This window comes from Notechis scutatus, chromosome 3, assembly GCF_049901735.1.
Source record: "Notechis scutatus isolate UNSWTSFEM ecotype Mainland chromosome 3, rNotScu1.2, whole genome shotgun sequence".
Taxonomy (NCBI): domain Eukaryota; kingdom Metazoa; phylum Chordata; class Lepidosauria; order Squamata; family Elapidae; genus Notechis; species Notechis scutatus.
In genome coordinates, this window is record NC_142011.1 from 20,820,763 (window position 1) to 20,835,899 (window position 15,137).

General features: G+C 41.1%; 1 protein-coding gene across 1 annotated transcript in view; it reads left to right on the forward strand.

The window, feature by feature from the left end:
- The first annotated feature begins 2,996 nt into the window (after window positions 1-2,996).
- Window positions 2,997-15,137, forward strand: part of ATP9A (ATPase phospholipid transporting 9A) — a 102,376-nt gene continuing 90,235 nt past the window's right edge. Inside the window, exon 1 of the mRNA XM_026664965.2 lies at window positions 2,997-3,462. Within this exon, the coding sequence (XP_026520750.1) occupies window positions 3,395-3,462 (68 nt within the window). The 5' untranslated portion in view covers window positions 2,997-3,394. The remainder of the gene's footprint in view (window positions 3,463-15,137) is intronic.

Here is a 15,137-nt window from a genome sequence, read left to right on the forward strand (position 1 = left end):
ATTTTAATGGTTCTTTGCATAAAAGAATAAAATTTGTGTAAGACAGAAGTTAGATGTCAATCAGGCCAAACTTTTTCTCAAGGAGGTATTTTTCCCCCTTTGCATTTCTAACATGCAAGCACAGTTTTACATTAATTGTATTAACTTCCAGGAATTAAAAATGGGACTGTCGGTTCTGCTGTTGCAACATTCTATGTCTTAATTTCATGCATGCATCAACTGACTTTTTACCAACAGGTTATATCCTCACTGATATTGGGAAAGCAACTTCCCAAATTCCAAACTGGTATTGCTAAACACATCCTGCATTGCTATATTTTATGGTGATTCTTGGACCTAAGACTTCTCAACCCCATTTCCCTAAGATTATGCAACCAAGGCAGAGAAATTGGGAAGGGGGGAATAATAGGTATTGTCTAATTGTGCCTTCTGGATGTTTTAGACTTCATGTTAGTCCTATGTAGCACAGACAATGAGGAAATATGGCAGTTGCAGCCCAGAAGTCTCCGGAGGACACAAGGTTTCTGTAGAGGCAGACTTTCTGCCACATTTTTGAAATGTTACTATTGGCCATGAAGAAAAACATTGGATCATGTTTCTTGGAGGGCAGGAGTTGAATTTGTTTTCTATGTATTACAGTTTGATTCCCATAAACCCCAACCAGCATGATCAAAAGGGAGGGATGGCATAATTTGTTGTGTAGTACAGTATACTTTGTACTGCACATGTATGGAAGGAACATTCTTCTGAGATAAACCTACTCTTACGCTTGAGAAATATTGGGAATGGGAAGATCAGAAAGAAATGTAGTGTAGGAAGTAGGGAGAACACAAAGCCAAAAAGTATGCTAAATAATAGAGAAAACCAAAGAACACCTGAAATAAATCTATATGTTGATTATAGAAGGGCCTTTGAAGAACAAACCAAGCTTTAAAATGTCTCAGGAAGAATGGAAATCCTACAACATCTTATTGTCCTGATACAAAACATATATACAGGATAGGAAGTTACAACCCAGACCAAACCTAGCCAAAGAGACTGGCTCCAGACTTCTAGTGAGACGAGGCTCTATAATCTCACTTTATTTATTTAACAGAATATACAGTATATTGAAACAGGCTGGATTGGAATAAAATGGAAGAAAATTATAGGAAGAAAATTGCTGGAAAATTGCTGACAGTACCCTGAAATTGTAAATGATCTATATCCTCTAGTAATGAAAGTCAAAAGGTACCATGAAAAAAAAAAAATATAAAGAAAACCAAACTAATGACGACAGATTCAGCAGTCAATCTAGAATTGACAATGAAGATACTGAAGTGGTGGATATTGCCTGCCTTTTTGGTTTACTCAATTAGTGTTGATGGACTCACCTTTGGAAATCTTGAAGAAAACCAGTTAGATACAGATCATTTGACAGAAGGCCTATCTATATGAACTTAATGGCAAATAGTCAACAATCTTGCTGCATGACCACTTTTGTTTCAGCACATGGGCAAGATTGCCTTTATATTCTGCTTCTTCAAGGATGGTAAATTATCCAGGTCCCATGTAGGCAAGTGTTCTCAAATCATCATACCTCTATCTCCATGCTTGATATTTGGAATGAGGTTCTTATTGTGAATATTGGTTTTGGCAAACATAGCATCAATGTACTCTCACAAGTTCTACTTTTGATTGACCTCCCCATAGACCATTGTTCCAGATATCTGGAAGCTCATCCAAGTGCTTAATGGCAAGTCTGAGATGAGCATCAATATTTTTGGTGAACCATTGTTTCTATCTTGCTACTTTTCTATGAATTTTAACCCAGTACTTTTCTAATAGTGAAGCTATGGCAAGACAGGCTTAGACGTTCTGAGATTCTCCATCAGGATCCTCTTTACCTTCTTCCTGGATGCTTTTTTAAAAAATGATTTCCTAGTTTATCCCAAAATTTTTGGAGCCTTTCTGCAAAGCCTTTGATGACTGAACAATGCAGGGCATTAATTATGAAGTTCTTGTTCCTGATAAGTCAGGGGAGATGGCTGGATTACAAATGGTGGGTTATTGGATATTTATTGAAGTATTGATTTGGCAATTATATTGTTACATGTTGTTATGTTTACTGGATGAGAACTAAGCCCCTTAGAACCGTTATGACTGAAACAGTATCCAAATCTTGTTGTTAGTTGTGAAGTCGTGTCTGACCCATCGCGGCCCCATGGACAATGTTCCTCCAGGCCTTCCTGTCCTCTACCATCTTCTGGAGTCCATTTAAGCTCACATGTACTGCTTCAGTGACTCCATCCAGCCACCTCATTCTCTGTCATCCCCTTCTTCAATTGCCCTCAATCTTCCCCAGCATTAGGCTCTTCTCCAGTGAGTCCTTCCTTCTCATTAGGTGGCCAAAGTATTTGAGTTTCATCTTCAGAATCTGGCCTTCTAAGGAGCGAGCAGTCAGGATTGATCTCCTTTAGGAATGACCGATTTGATCACCTTGCAGTCTCGCAGGAGTCTTCTCCAGCACCATAGTTCAAAGGCCTCAATTCTTTGGCAAATCTTACAAATTACAAATCTTAGTAATAAATACAGGTACAGTGCTGGGATTTATTGGTGGTTTCCTATCTGAATATAATCAATCCCAACTCTGATTAGATTATTCACTCATTCAGCAAGGTTATCTCAATGCTATCCCTTATGATTTAGCTTCGAAACGAATGGTTTGGGATTTGCAAACTAAAAAATAAATAAATCAGTGCGTGGGAACGGAATTGTTCAAAGAAACATCTTGGGCTGTACATTAAGCTTTCTCCAGGGATGATTTGAATGTTTGATGGTAAGGAGAGCCGAGGAGAGCAGGTTAAAAGCTCTCTGAGAGGGTAGGTTGTTGAAGAGAAGCTACGTTTCCTTTGAAAGCCCCAGGAAGCTCACCGAAAGGAAGGCGGGAGAGGGATTTAGCAAGGAGGAATGAAGTCCACGGAGTCCGCAGTCTTGAAAGGCCACTCTAAATTCCTGGACCAGAGCCGCCGCAGCCGTAAGAGCAGAGTGGCGAAGAGGGAGGGAATAAAACCGGCAAGAAACGCAGCCGGGGAGGTGTCATCCTCGGCGGGGAACGAGGAAAAGCACCATTGCCTGAGGCGACCAGCCAACGGCCCTCGCCTACTTCGCACACCCTGCTCGGTGGGCTCCGAGATGAGGGGGAGATGAGGGGACGACGCGAGCCGGCGTGAGAGTCCACGTTACCTGCGCGACGCCGCCCAGCCCCCAGCCCGGGTTTCGGCAGGCAGAGGCGCGCTCTCCTTCCAGCGCGGAGAGGCTGGGTGTGGGCCGGGCGAGGCGAAAGCTGCGACGAGTCGAGCCTGCTTTGCGCTCCTCCCCCGCCGACACGGCTCCTCGCACGACTGCCGCGGTCATGACCGATAACATCCCCTTGCAGCCGGTCAGGCAGAAGAAGCGAATGGACAACAAGCACCGCGGCGGGTAAGTTCGGCGCCGGTCCTCCTTCTCCTCCTCTCTCCGAGGGTCTCGGTAAGGCGAGGGCTCGGCCTCCCCGTCCCCATTCAAGCCTCGCTTTTTCCGCGCCGAGACGGCGAGCTTCAGCCATAGCTGCGAGCGCGCCGCCCCGGCTTTGGTTCCCGGCCCCCAACAGAGGGGCAGCCTCGGCTCCTTCACTCCTACCCGTGGCTGCTACTTCTGCGGCTGCTTTAGTGGGAAATGCCGCTGGGTCTGTGCCGGCCCTGCCGTTTCGGCTGCAGAAACGGCGACTCCCGAGCTTCCGAACCGGCCAAAACCCTCAGATAGCGACTGAGGGTATTTCCGTGGCCGGATTCCCTAAATGCTGTACGGTGCAGCGCCTTCCCCTCGCCCGAGGCGGGTTCCGTGGATCGTTTTCCCCACCTTTCCTCCACCCCCACCCCCGCCAACCCGCTTGTTGTAAACACCCGTTTCGATACTGCCTCAGTAACCATCGCGTTTCCTTCGCGTTGGGAAAAGCCCGGTGGGCTTAGCAGGAGAAATCAACCGGGGAAAGGGTTGTGAGGGATCTGGGCCGGAACGGGCGGCGGGAGGAAGGGTGGGCAGCAGGAACTGACAGGTTGATTCTGACGCCATTTGTAGGTGGCACGCCCAGGCAGAGGCTGCCATTCCAGTCTCAAGAACCTGGATGAGGAAGGGAAGGGAGAGAAGGACACGGCTCTAGCCGGCAGTGGCCTTCTCTCGAGCCAAGTTGGAAAGGGGGGGGGGAAGCATTTCTTTGTAGATAGTGTCTCTACAACCAGGACAAAACAATAGGGACCTACACCAAATATGAATTTGGGAGGGGCTCCACCCCTTTTCTTTATTAGGCAGCTCAGCATGTGAACTTTGGGCTGGTTCTCTTTAATCACAGGTATAAGTCTAGTGCATCTTCTGGAATAATCCTGCCAGAGGTATCTGCATGAACGCTAAACTTGTTCCATCTTAGCAATTAAAATGCTTTCCAGCCCCTCCCAGAAATGACTTCCTTAATGGCTGACTCTGTTACTGTATAACATTATACCTGTCGGTCTAGAGTTGTTGTTTTTTAACCTGGGCTACTGGATATTTTGTGCCTTTAAAATTCCTTTTGAAGCTGTCAAATGAAATAGCATATTCCTTTCTTAGTGGGTTTCTCTGATTTCTTTGTGTAGCAGGCCTGAATTTCAAATCATCATAGCGTTGGGCTTCAAGAATAATTTATACTTCCTAGGAGACGCCTCTTTTGTTTCCAAGTCGAATGTGTACCATTTGTTGTCAGGCGCATTTTATAAGCCCATATTTGCATCACGAGGAAAAGAGAGACATAGAGAGTGAAATGTAAAACAGAAGAATGTTGAATGCTGCCTACAAATTCAATCTATAAATGTTAGAACACCAGGTTTCATATGCAGAAAAATGTCTGTTTCATTCATTAATTATTCTGCTTCTCGTGGGGGAAAAAGTACTTAAAGCCAAGTTACTACTTCTTGCATGGAATTAAAAGATACAAATCATTCACAGTAAACAGGTGTGTCATATATGTTCAAATATGGAGGACTGTGTTAAATAAGTGCACTATGTACTTTGATTTATAAGATGAATGTTTATGAGATGAAAGTTCTAAGCTGTTCAGTTTTTGCACATAAAAGTCATCAACAAGATTTAGTCCAAAAAAGCAAAGGGCAAATCTGTGCAAAAGGTGTAAGCTCCCCTTCAAGTCAAGCTCAACTGATAGTGGGTATTTTATCATCTGTCAGTGTTTTTCTTGGCTGGCTTACAAAAGTAGTTTGGCATTTCCTATTGCCAGTATGTATAAATGAGGTAGAAATGGAAAAAGATGTGGCTGCTTGGTTTGTGCTTCACTGTGCTCTAATACTTTTTTGAAATAAAGTTCAAAGCATTGTACAATTAGAAATTAAGGCATCCCTGTTTTATTAGTTTTTGGAGAGGCATGAATAAACTTTATATATATATTCTTAAAACCTTCCCTGCCTCACTTCAAATAATCACTATTGAAATGAGGGGTGAGAAATGAAGGGTGGCCTATACAAGAAATACAGAATGTAATTTAATTGAAAGAATCATTGTGGGAGAAATGATTACTCTCTCTATTCAGAAATGCAAGAGCCATTTCTTAAATATATACTGCACATACCAGTATATATACTATAAGTACTTTGATCTAAAAGAGGTAAGAAACACCACTGAATCTAGTAGTGTGGTTGGACTCCAATTCTTCTTGCTTCAGTTCTCATAGCCAATGATAAGGAGTGATTTGAGCAATGTCTGGAGGATCATCCATTCTTTATATAAAAATGGTTAGCAGATTAGATCACAGGTATCACTGATCATCAAGTTAAGTGAGGTAACATTTCAAATAGCAAGTACTATGGAGGGAACAATAGCTACATCCTTTTGGCTAATACTCCTAAATTGCCCTGAGCTTTCATGCTTTATTATAGTGTTTCTCACTCTTTGCAACTACCTTTCTGTGACTATGGAGATTCTCAGTCATCCAGGTCATGATTGTCCCAAAGGTGCTTTTTCAAGAGGCAACTGGACTTTCTGGTTTTTCTTTGAAGTAGTTTCTCTTCAGAGCTGAAGAAGCTTCTTGGATGAGAAGCAAAACTTCTTCAGAGAAAAACCAGAAAGTCCAGTTGCCTCTTGAAAAATTATGTTGAGAAAATACTGTTATTATATGATTACCACTAATGAACATTATGATGATGATGACTATTGCTCAAATTAACTGCAACCAGACAACACACTGTTTATATAGACATTGAAACTGTTGCTCTTTCTTTACATAGTAAAAATAAAATAAAAAATTTAAAAAAAGAAAAGAAAAGAAAAAGCACCTTTAGAACTGTCTTTGTGTGGTTTTTCAATTCCCAGAATTCTTAGCATTGGCCATATCTGTTGGGGAATTCTGGGAACTGAAGTTTATACAACTGAAAATTACAAGGGTAGGAAATACTGCTCTACTGGATATTGATTAATTATGTGCCATTAGATCAGTTTTGAATCTTTGCAACCACTAGATATACTTTCTCCATCATGATCTGTCCCTAACCTGGTCCTTCCAATAATGAACCCATCACCACTGCAACTGAATCCATCCCTTTTGTTTGCTGGTCATCCTCTTCTCTTTCGTTCCACCTTCCCAGCATCAGAGTCTTCTCCAGAGCGCTAGATTTTGCATAATTGTCTAGCATAATTTGAGCCTAGTCATTCATGACTTGACTAAACTCTGATTTGTTTGATGATACATTTGTTTGTTTTCTTGCCTGACCACAATATTCCAGTTCTACTGGAAAACTAAGTTCAACATACCATGCAACATCCCCTGTGTCCATGACCATCTCTACTTGTTGAAGCATTTCTTTCTCATAGATGCTGTGGAGTAGCCAGTATTGAAATGATCATCTATGGTAAAAGAACTCTACCTTAAGAGTTGAATGGGGTAAATGGGAGTTAGATTGAATGGGAGTCAATGACACCTTGTTGTCTTTTGATCCAAGATACAAAGTTTCTTGGTTTTTTCCTTCAAAGGCTGACTCATAAACCATCACAGCAGCACATACTGCAGCTTCCTGGGATACCTAAAAGACTAAAGAGCACATTGAAGCATAGCAAACATATTACAGATAATAGCTGATCATAAGGATGGATATTTTGTTAGGGATAATATCAAGCGTTAGAAAATAACATAGCTGAGTGAAGTGGATTCATCTGGTGATTCTGTTGACATGAATAGCAGACCTCAAGTAGGCCAATTAGCACTCCATTGTTGCAGTTCTTCTCTTTCTGAGGATTATACAACTTCCACTGAAGTTTTCACTAACTCAGTTGTGTATCTTGCCTTGTTAGTAATGCTTGCAGTACTTATATCGATGTAAGCTTAGCTCCAAAGCTAAGGTTAGTTATAGGCTGGAGAGTCTGGTTGTTCCAGCTGGGTTACAGAAGTGACCTTTCCTATAACCATCAAGAGCTGTTGAAAGCACAGAATTGTGATGCTACATTAATGTAGTGTTATTTTTTTTCTCAACTGTCTACCTTTCCAGCTTCTTGGTTTTTTTTTTTTTTTGTATTAGCTAGTTGGATTTCAGAAGACCAGCTTAATTTATTTCCAGTAAAGATGTAAGCATCATTAGTTTGATAACATTTTAGTGAACTGAAAAAGCGTCAAAGTCAACAAGCAAGCCAGATATTATTTCTAAGGAAAAGGAATTTTTAAAGGTTACTTAAATTACAAAGGACACATATTCCTTCAGAGAAGTTACTTCCACCTGTGTTTGAAGGATAGGAAAGGCTTCTTATAAGACAAAACCTGTAGTATCTATAACCCATAAATACATAATTCCAAATTCCCGGTTATGGCTTGATCGTTCTTCCTCCTTGTTCCATCAAGCAGTCTCAAAAGTATTGATCCAATCTAAAATGTTGGTCTGAGTCCGGATTTCCTAATGTGTTTTCTAATATATTTATTTATTATAAATTGCTAAATATTTCTCATTTGTAGAACTGAGAAAAACCAGGAAAATGTATCCTTTTCATTTTTTAAAAAATAGCAGTTACACTACCACTACTTACCAAGTTTTGATGCTATCAGTTCAGGTTGATATGCTAATTGCCCTATTTATGGTAACTTTTTTAAAAAATACGGTTTATCACACAGTCAGCCAGATTTCCAAACTGGATTTGGCATTTTTTATCTGCCTATGAGACCTAAACTAGGCAGATGTAGATGTTTAATGGTGTTGCAGATATTTAACATCATTTCTGTTGCAGGGTGTAAGGTAAAGCTGCCCTATATCACCTTATACATGTGATATTGGGCTGCTTTAGAAGATAGGACTGAACCCTAACTAGTCCCTGATTGGACAATGAGAGTAGTCTGACCCAGCTCAAAATGATGGTATTTAAAGTCTTAAAGGGTTGAGATCAGATTACTTGAAGGATTATTTCCTGCCTAGACTTCAAGATCATATTTGGAGATAGGTAGTTACTAAAAGCAAGAGCTTTTCAATGATGAAACATGTTTTGCTAATCATTAGGCATAATCCAATGCCTTTTAACTGTTTTCAATGTTGTGGTTTTAATATAATATGTACTATAATATATGTTTGGTGCTTTGGTGTTCTGATTTACTGTTCTGACCCAACTGGGTTCCCAAAGAACAAACACAGACAAAGGCACTAGCCCCCACCTTTTAAGGTTTAATAACAAATTCTGTTCTGAAGGCTGCTTTCCACTAATTAGCTCGGACAAGAAAGAGCCTTGCCAAGTTGTTTTATCCTCTTGAGGGAGGGGCCATTACCTTGCAGCCTTACTCTCGAGTTGCCTGTGCTGCCGTAATTGTTCTTTCCTCCAAGTAATCCTTCGTTCACGTGCACTTGGCACAGGCTCCTCGGGAACCTCCTCGTCACTACTGCAATCTGAAGGCAGCAGTCCACTCCCTGATGGTCCTGGCCCCTCATCAGAGTCATCGCTCTCCTCAGCCATCTGCACCTGCTGCCAGCTAACCACAACATTTACATCCTTGAAGATATATTGATTGTTTGTTTTACTTTAAATGATAAGTTCATTTTATATCTTTAAATACATTCTGTAGTTTTATTGATTCTTTTATAGATGCCATCATTGACTATCAATACTATAGTTGACCTTAGCCAAAAATGGAAAAACACTACCTATTGTTTACAAAATGTTGGAAGTAACTATATAAATTGGGTTAGGAAGGCATTTCCCCTCAAAAATTAAGATATTAATATTTAAATTAATAATTTTTTATATTTTATAAACACGATATGCAAATGATACATTGTGAATTCCAATCCTGAACCTGGCTGTCAAGGCACTATCACTGAAACCAGTCATTTACTTCTGCATATTTACTTCTGCATTTAAATTCTATGGGATTACACTCTTAACTGATTAATCAACATATTCATTGACTAACTGCCACATGTGATTGTTTAAAGATGCAATCTGTACCTACTCCTTGGATACACTGTAAATAATCAATCTCTGTGGGACTCAGTAGAATAGGCCAATGCTACAATTGTCCTCAATTTCAGATTAATTCCAGATTAAAATAAAGTTTTCCTTAAAACAAGTCCATTATCTTGGTGATATTATGGATGTGTCCATGTAGTACTGACAGCAATATTGAAATGGTTCGCTCTTGTTTTCTGGGATATTTTTTCAGTTTCCTAGTTTGATTTAAATCATAAGATAATTTTGCATTCTAACAAGCTTATATTTGAATGATTAGGAAATAATCCTAATCACTGGAACATCAAGAACTGGAAAACATAATAGAAAGATGGGCTACTGTTCCCAAAATACTCAGTGAAAAACATCTATTTCTTATTAAAACAAAACATAAAGCAAAGAGGGGACATTTTCAGTAATCTTTGGGGAATAAACAACTTTCTTCATCAAGATATTCCTATAATAATATTTGTTCAATGTAGAATTTTCAAGAACCTTTGGAAAACCTATGGAATAACAATTCCTTATCTCTCTCCAGTCTCTGGTTTATTTAATTAAATGAACAGGACACTTAAAGAGGACTTGCAGAGAACCTTAAAAAGTTCAATAGATTTTGGCTGAAGGCTTTATATTGTTTTGCTTCATCCAGAATAAATGAAACAGAAGTAGGCAGGCTCCTGTCTTTTGAATAGAAATTTTCATTTCTTAGAGATATAGATGTAAATGTTTCTAAGCCAAACAGGTATGCCTCAGTACTGGTTGAATAAAATTAGAATTATGTGAGAATAAGGCATTGTATTAACTTGTACATTTTAAGAGCAATTGTATATAATTTCCTTTCCTTTGTAGTCTGATGGAGACCTTTGCTGTGTGCTTTGCTTCCAGCTATGATACATGAGGTCTTGTGCAGAATTTGCATTAAAAATTAAAGATTTTTCATGAATCTGAGTGAAACGCTTGAGCATCTTGGATGAAATCCATTTAGCAGGTTTCATCTACAATTTTGAAGCTGATTATGGAGTAAATTTAATTTAATTTAGTGAGACTTCAAAGAAAACATGGTTTTGGAATGGTGATACCAAGCCCTATTTTTTTTCTGGCCCCTCAGAATTAGGCTCATGTTTCCTTATTGGAAATATACTTTAGCCAAAAGAAGTGTTACACATAGAGCGTCTCTGCCAGGAGCTCCCTTTTGGCTTCTATTAGCCAGGGAAGATATGTTGATGGAAATGGTAGTGTCTGCCCTTTGAGGTAGTCCAGATCAGGAAATGGACAAGGCATGGGTTCCAGAAATGGTACTTTATTATTGTAGGGTATGACAAAATCTTGAAAGCCTGCTAGAGGTTCTCCCTGCCCTCTTTTATATCAAAGAGACTCAGACAAGGTTGTTTTGCCTTCTCCTACCCCAGCATTGAGATGTCTTTTAATTTGTCTTAACTGTTCCGGCTTATATTTTCCATGTCTTTCATGTCATGTCTTCATTTCTATATATAAGGTAGGATTATTTATCATTCTCCACCAAGATAATTGAGAGTGGTGGCAGTTTAACTGGGTTATAGCTTTTATCATCTACCATGATGGAAGCTCTGCTGAGAGGGCATAGTAGGGGTAACACAACCTTGCTCATGTTTCTAGATCTTTCAACAGCTTTTGATGCTATCAACCATGGCACCTGTTGGTTATCTCTTGGTAGACTAGACTGGAACAAATTAAACAGACACAGAATCCGGCAGGAAAAGTAGATAAGGTCGTTTCATTATAGAAAGGTAAGAGGTCCTTATGAAAAGAATTCCAGTGAATGCTGCTTATTAAATTCAAGCTCTACTTATGAATCACAGTTCACATTTCTTATGACACTCTCCCATTTACATAAAAGTTTAAATGTGATTCGCTTTTGGGCAGATATACAGTCTTCACCTGTTCCTTATTTTTGTAAGGATGCTTACCTGGACAATATGAAAAGTATCTTTCACACTGTCCTCCTAGACCAAGGGTCTGCAACCTTAAATACGAAGAGCCATTTGGACCCGTTTCCCACAGAAAACAAAACACTGGGGGCCACAAAACCTGGGTGGGCATGGTCAACTCATTGTCACTCCCACCCAGTCACATGACACCCCTCCCCCACCATGCCTACCCAGGTTTTGTGGCTCCCAGTGTTTTCTCTGGGAAATGGGTCTCTCTCCCTCCCTCCCTCCCTCTCATTTCTGTTTTTTTGTGTTTTACCTTCATAAGCCAGGAGAGGAGTTACTGGGAGAGGAGGGTGAGGGGCGGGGCCAACCAGTGGTAGGATCACCCAGCAGGGAGCCACAGCAGAGGGCCCAAAGAGCCGCATGTGGCTCCAGAGCTGCAGGTTGCTGAAACCCATCCTAAATTAATTTAGGAGATTGGGGGCTGGGGGAATGATTCTGATCCTAAAACATATAAAGAATTGTTGCCTGAATTGGGTATGTCTAATCTAGTGAAAAGAAATAAGGGTGACATGATAGCCCTGTTCCAATATTTGAAGGGCTGCCACAAAGAAGGGTGGTGTCACCCTATATTCCAAAGCACCAGAAGACAAGAAGCAATGGGTGGAAACTGAACATAGAAGCAACCTAGAACTAAGGAGAAATTTCCTGACAGTAAGAACAATCAATCAGTGGAACAACTTGCTTCCAGAAGTTGTGAATGCTCCAACAACTGCAGGTTTTTAAGAAGAGACTGGACAGACACTTGTCTGGAATGGTAAAGGATCTGCTGCTTGAGCAGAGAGCTGGACTAGATAGAAGGCCTCCGAGGTCCCTTCCAACTCTCTTATTCTGTTATTCTGTTTCAAAGGGTAGCTGATGCGTTGCCGGTCCCACTGCGGGGATGAGGGGTCAGCTGGCGGCCTGCGCCCGGACCGACTGCCCGGGCGGGCTTCTCTCGCGGCGGCAATGATGACAACGACACAAAGGCTTGTTCTTGGGAGAGGAAGCCCAGAGCAAACTGTGCCCCCTTCTTTTATTGTGCCAGTTTAGGGTGGGATTTGTGATGTGTGTGGAAATAGTACATTTGACCATATAAGGCTATGTTTGGCATAGTTTGACCATATAAGGTTACATTTGGTATAGTTGACCATATAAGGTTACATTTGGTATAGTTGACCATATAAGGTTATATTTGGCATGGTTGACCATATAAGGTTACATTTGGCATCGTTGACCATACAAGGTTACATTATATTGACCAATCACATCTTTACACATGTTGTTGGCTGTTTTGTTACCTGGCAGGTATAGTGTCATTGGGTCATTGGGTGATATCGCAACATCTCCTCTGTTTTAATTTTATTTTAAGGGCTATTTACTCACTATCCTCACTATTATGTCCAGTCTAGGTCCTCCGACTCATCCTGACATAGGTTCATGAGAATTCGTGGTTCCCCTTTACCAGCACTTTTGGTGAACTCATTATCCGAGTTATCGGAATCCGAGGAGAATTGCAAGAGGGCCTTTTTCTCTATTAACGCATTAATTTGCTTTTGTTTTGAGGTTAGATCCGAATCGATTTGGCCAAGTTTTCTTTTAAGGAATCCTAAGAGTTGACCTAGCACATATGGTCCAATGGTACATGCCAACAAGAGAAGGATAAGTGGACCAGCTATAGCAGATAACAATGTTGTTAACCATGGGGAAAGGTTAAATAATCCTTGATACCAGGTATGTTGTGAAGCTCGTTCCCTCTCTATTTTAATCTGGTGTCTAGTTCTTTCATGGAATCTAGGACAACTCCTGAGCTATCAGCATAGAAACAACATTCTTCTTTAAGAGCAGCACATAGTCCCCCCTGTTTCAAAAACAAGAGATCTAGGCCTCTGCGGTTTTGCAAGACCACCTCAGATAAAGAAGTAAGAGAAGTTTGCAAGGCAAGAATGGATTTTTCGATTCCTCTAAGATCTTCATCTATGGTGGCACTTAACTGTCTTAAGCTGTTATCATTTACAACCAAAGCTGATATGCCTGTTGCTGCACCTGTAGCACCTAAACCCAGCAGCACAGATAAGGTAAGAGCTGTAACAACTTCTCGTTTGGCTTGTAGATGGTATTGTTGAGGTTCTAAAATGGAAATAAAATCTTCAGAATCATATACATCAATTTTTGGCAGTAGCTGAACCTGAATACAGAATGATTTTTTTGCCAATAATACATCTCCGTGGACACATGCAGTTAAACCTGTAGAGCAAGCCCAAACAGAGTTATTTCCAGGAATAAAAAATTGGCCTTGGAGGCGTTTTATGATATTGCCACCGGATGTGGTGAATACCTGGTTGTAACCTCCGACCAAAAGGCCGGTTCTTTCCTCAGGTAGATAAAGTTCACATTTGTGTTTGTGGGTGGCATTAAGGCAGTATTGTGAATAATTAGTAGGTATGTGGCCAAGACAGCAGCCTTGACCAGTGATGGCCATGATAGTGAGAGAGCTATTCCTCCATCGGCAGTTTTTATCAGAAGTGGAGTTGGAGATAGGTTGGGAAGAGCCGATGGCTTCATAAAAAGGGGGGGTTGAGGACAAGCAAAGCCAGCAGTGCTGGGAAATGGAGGAATCCTGGGAGCTATTCAATAATGCATAAGAGGAAGCAATAAGGGATACCAGTGGGTTCTGGGCATTTGTTAAGGGTTTCAAAAATTCGGATTGGATTTGGTTAGTATTGGGTCCCACAGGTGGGGATGGGGAAAGATGAACATGGCGTTGTATATAGAAAACGTTCCCATAATGATATCCAGGCCACTTGGCATAAATGCGACCGCCCCACTTTGCTCCAGTGTCCCAAATGTTACTTTGTTTCCCTTTGGCCGTAAAGGAGACAGTTACTGGATTACATCTGGACCATTTGTTTTTTCCTGCCATACATTGTATAGCCTGGGTGGTTCTGGTAAGTGTGATGAGATCGTTCTTCAAGGGAGGTGTCCAGGAAATGTGACCAGTTGAGACACAAGACCAGGATTTGCAATAGTAATCAGAAATTCCTCCGCAGGTGTGGATATGGTCTGCATCAGTAATATGTCCTGGGCAGACATACAGGTGATGTCTCTTAACAATACTATGGCTCGGGGAAGGGGCATCAGCGGGATGAGAGTAGGCAGTTTTACCTAAAATCATTTCAGCAAAGTCAAAATATAATTCAGGGAAATAGGAAGAAATCATGGTGTAATTAATTGTGGAGTTGAGTATTTGTCCATAAGCGTCCTTGATTGTCCATGTGATGTTGTAGGGGCGATGAGCGTTGTCATGAGATGATGAAAGTGTGGCTTCAGGAAGGAAGCAGCAGCAAAGAAGTAAAAGGATCTTCATCCTGGTCAGTGGAGGCGCCCGTTGGAGAGGGAGTGGAGGGCGAGGAGTCACGGTGGTACGGGTGAACACACCTGGCAGGGACCCAGAGTACTCGTTCAGGAAGTTGGATAGCGGCGTAGCCTCATCCCCAGGTGATCAGCTCAGCGGGTCCCTTCCACTCAGGATCAGGCAACTGTCTATAATAAACAAGTGGTCTCGAAGTGGGAACAGGTGGTTTAGTAAAATGTCGTGACGCAGCAGACAAGGGAGGGGTGCCATTTAGATTCAAAAAATTAAGCGTATACAGACAAACATTTAACACATTTTGCAGTGTCGGGAGGCTAGGGGGGCCACTGAGGCCTTTGGAC